The following is a 3,044-nucleotide window of genomic DNA, read 5'->3' on the forward strand; positions in this document are numbered from 1 at the left end:
ACACATTCGATTGACAACTAATTCTAAAGCATAGAAAAAAGATCATATTTTTCTGCAAAGTTTGCACAAATGGCGTCCAGTTGTTACAGTTCGAAAATTGGAAAATGGAGATGAAAATCCGAATTTTGACGAGGAATTTAGAATTCAAAATGTGTGGTTCATTGCTGTTACTACTTATCAGGTACGCTTAAAATTCAAATTTACGTATTTAATTTTCTATAATTTCAGAATCCAGCAATCAAGTGTCTGAAAGTGGAGAACAATAAGATGGCATCTGGTTTTCGTTCAACTGGAAATCATAAAAATAGTCTTCCGACACGTGGCACCAAACGGACTGCTTCTGAAACCTTTCCAACTCCTCCTTCAAGTACATCACCACCATCGAAAATGAATTCAAACGGACACTTTTCGAATGCTCACTATTCAAATCAAGAAAATTTTGATTTTTCAATGACGGGGAATTCCCATCAATATTGGATGAACCCAGATCAGAATACGTGGATTTACCGATACAATATGGAACAACAAATGGAACAACCAGTCATTAATCAATGGAATATGCAGAATTTCGGACATCCAACGAATTTGAATTATGAGCAATATGGAAATCCAAATAACACAATTGGTCCAGAATTTTACCACGGATTGAATAATTTTTAATTGCACATCTTTTCAATAAAATTGAATCAAATTCTAATAAGTTTTAATTCATCGGTATCAAAACATTTTTAGATTTTGGGATTGAAATTGAATAAAAACATTAAATACGTCTGAAATAATGAAATAGATTTTTTGAGAAGCTGAAGTGTTACTGACTGATCGAAATTGTTGATATTGTTGTTATTGGAGACAACATCACGGATGTCCTGAGTTGTTTCTGTAAATGATGGCTTCGCATTGTCTCATAGCGGTTTGGGCGTCATAAATATCCGCCAACAGAGCTACAATTTTTACAGTACTTTCTGAACTATAGATGAAACTAAAAATCACTAATTTATAACTTGATTTGTATCAGGCCGTCTTAAAAGTAATCCACAGCAAACTGAGGGTCAAAACACATCTTGATTTTTTCTGGGGATCGACCTCGTGGGGGACAAGTTGTCCGAACTTTGGAGCTCTACCGCTTTAATGTTCTATTTTCTGACACTCACTCAGCCATTTTCTGACACTTGATTAGGTGTTGTGATGAAATCATGATGATTGCCGTAGAAAATATTAGGTTGTTCGGAAAGTTCCTTCCATTTTTAACGGCAGATACATTCAATACAAAGAAGGCCAAAACGATGTCGGATAAATTGAAGGTGATAAGCATTGTAATCAATGACGACCTGTCACCAAATTGTGATTGCCCTCCTGTCAAAACTCCGGTGACAGCGAATTGAAAACCATTTCAGCCCATATTTGGTATCTTTTTTTGAGATGAATTTTTTTCATCAAGATGACCTTAGAAATGGCTGGATAGGGGGCAGTCGGAAAGTCCAAGGCTCGAGGTATACGGTGGATAAGACAGAATGGTTTAGCCATATCCAGTGAGATCGGTCTGGGTCTTCTTTCCGCCTGTCTCAGATTGTAGTTTTGAAAAGAGAAAGATTTACATATGCTACATTTTGAGTTACGAGTAAAGGAAGATTCATCACAAAAAGATTTACAAGTAATATTGTTTGCTTTGTAATTTGTTGGGTATTTGAAATTGGCAATTTTTGATGTTCTAGTCTTGACAGATGAAAGCATGTACTTGATGTATCGAGAAATGTTACTGGTAAGTGGATTTTTTTTGAATTAGAAACATTTATAAATTTCTACAGTATGAAAGCATCGTTATTCACGTATTGATGTTTTCATCCGCTATATTGCATATTTCAATTTCAATGAGCATTAGAAGAAAATCTCATTTAAAATCAATTATAAATAATAAGCCAGACAGATTCATTTTTTTTTATCAAACTATTGGTTTGGCTGCGTTTAAAGTGGGGAGTTCGATGGAACTCAGCAAAGAAAACAAATTTTTGGATAATATTTTTCAGACAAGCCTACGCATGCACATTCATTATCAATTTGAAAGGGACCAGACAAAATTCAAACCCTACCAGACACAATAATTCAATGCCAGATCAAATTAGGTCTCAGGAATTGTTTCCTCTGGGAGAACGGAATGATGTACAACGAAGAAATAAAGAAAAGAGAAACTATATAATTAGTTTATTATAGAAATTATCGTCGTAGTTTTTTGAAGAAAAAATAAGTTTACAAACAAAATAACATTTTAACAACATCTCGGGTAGTCCAGGGAGAAATTGAATGGGAGAGCCATAATGTTTAAGTTATTATCCATCTTTTCTTGTTCTTTGCCATCCTGTTTTCTTCTTCGCCATCTCGGTCTTCCTGGCAAATCCAATTTCCGGGAATCCAACGATATTTCCAAGATAAGATTTAAAGGAGTCTGCAAAAAAAAATGATTAAGAATACATATTCAGTTGTAGGCTATTACCTTGTTTCCCGTTTCTCTGATTGAAATGACCATCCGGGTGCTCTTGATTAATGATCTGGTCATTGTGAGCTCAATGGATAATCCCCAACTTCTTTGAGAAAATATAAAAGATAGTATCCTATTTGTGCCGGTGGCGGTGTCTTCCAATTTGTAGCGGTAGCGGGATTGACATAATTGGTCACAATAACAACGCCGATTTGGCGGTCTTGATCTGAGGATTTGTAATCTTTGTTGATGGCCTAAAAATATTTTTGGAGCATTTTTGAAAATAATTAGGAAAATTGACTTACCAAGCAGTTGTGCTGGTTTTGGCGTAGCTTTTTTGTCGAGATATCCCAAAACTTGGGTGAAACATTCAGGAAAATAAGGAGAATTATTTCTCAGACGTCCAAGCAGAAGGTCGTCAAGAAAGAATATAGGAAAGAGATGAAGGATTACATGAGAAAGGAAATGAATACTAATGCCAGGTAACCAGCGGTATTTATAGGGAACCTCAAGGGGGCGGAGTTAAAACCAGGTGGGCTGTCTTTACCTATATTGACATTTTGTGAAACAA

The 3,044-nt window shown here is 35.4% G+C and overlaps 2 protein-coding genes across 2 annotated transcripts in view; one reads left to right on the forward strand and one right to left on the reverse strand.

The window, feature by feature from the left end:
- CBG17250 overlaps positions 1 to 660 on the forward strand; it is a gene marked incomplete at both ends in the record, with an annotated part of 4,093 nt that extends 3,433 nt beyond the window's left edge. Inside the window, 2 exons of the mRNA XM_045239302.1 lie at positions 90 to 181; positions 229 to 660. Coding sequence (XP_045096121.1) covers positions 90 to 181; positions 229 to 660 — 524 coding nt within the window. The remainder of the gene's footprint in view (positions 1 to 89; positions 182 to 228) is intronic.
- Positions 661 to 2,263: 1,603 nt separating this feature from the next.
- Positions 2,264 to 3,044, reverse strand: part of CBG17249 — a gene marked incomplete at both ends in the record, with an annotated part of 9,511 nt that continues 8,730 nt past the window's right edge. The window contains 2 exons of the mRNA XM_002644192.1: positions 2,264 to 2,440; positions 2,489 to 2,727. Of these exons, the coding sequence (XP_002644238.1) occupies positions 2,264 to 2,440; positions 2,489 to 2,727 (416 nt within the window). The remainder of the gene's footprint in view (positions 2,441 to 2,488; positions 2,728 to 3,044) is intronic.

This window comes from Caenorhabditis briggsae (genome assembly GCF_000004555.2).
Source record: "Caenorhabditis briggsae complete genome, chrX, whole genome shotgun sequence".
In the NCBI taxonomy this organism is placed as follows: domain Eukaryota; kingdom Metazoa; phylum Nematoda; class Chromadorea; order Rhabditida; family Rhabditidae; genus Caenorhabditis; species Caenorhabditis briggsae.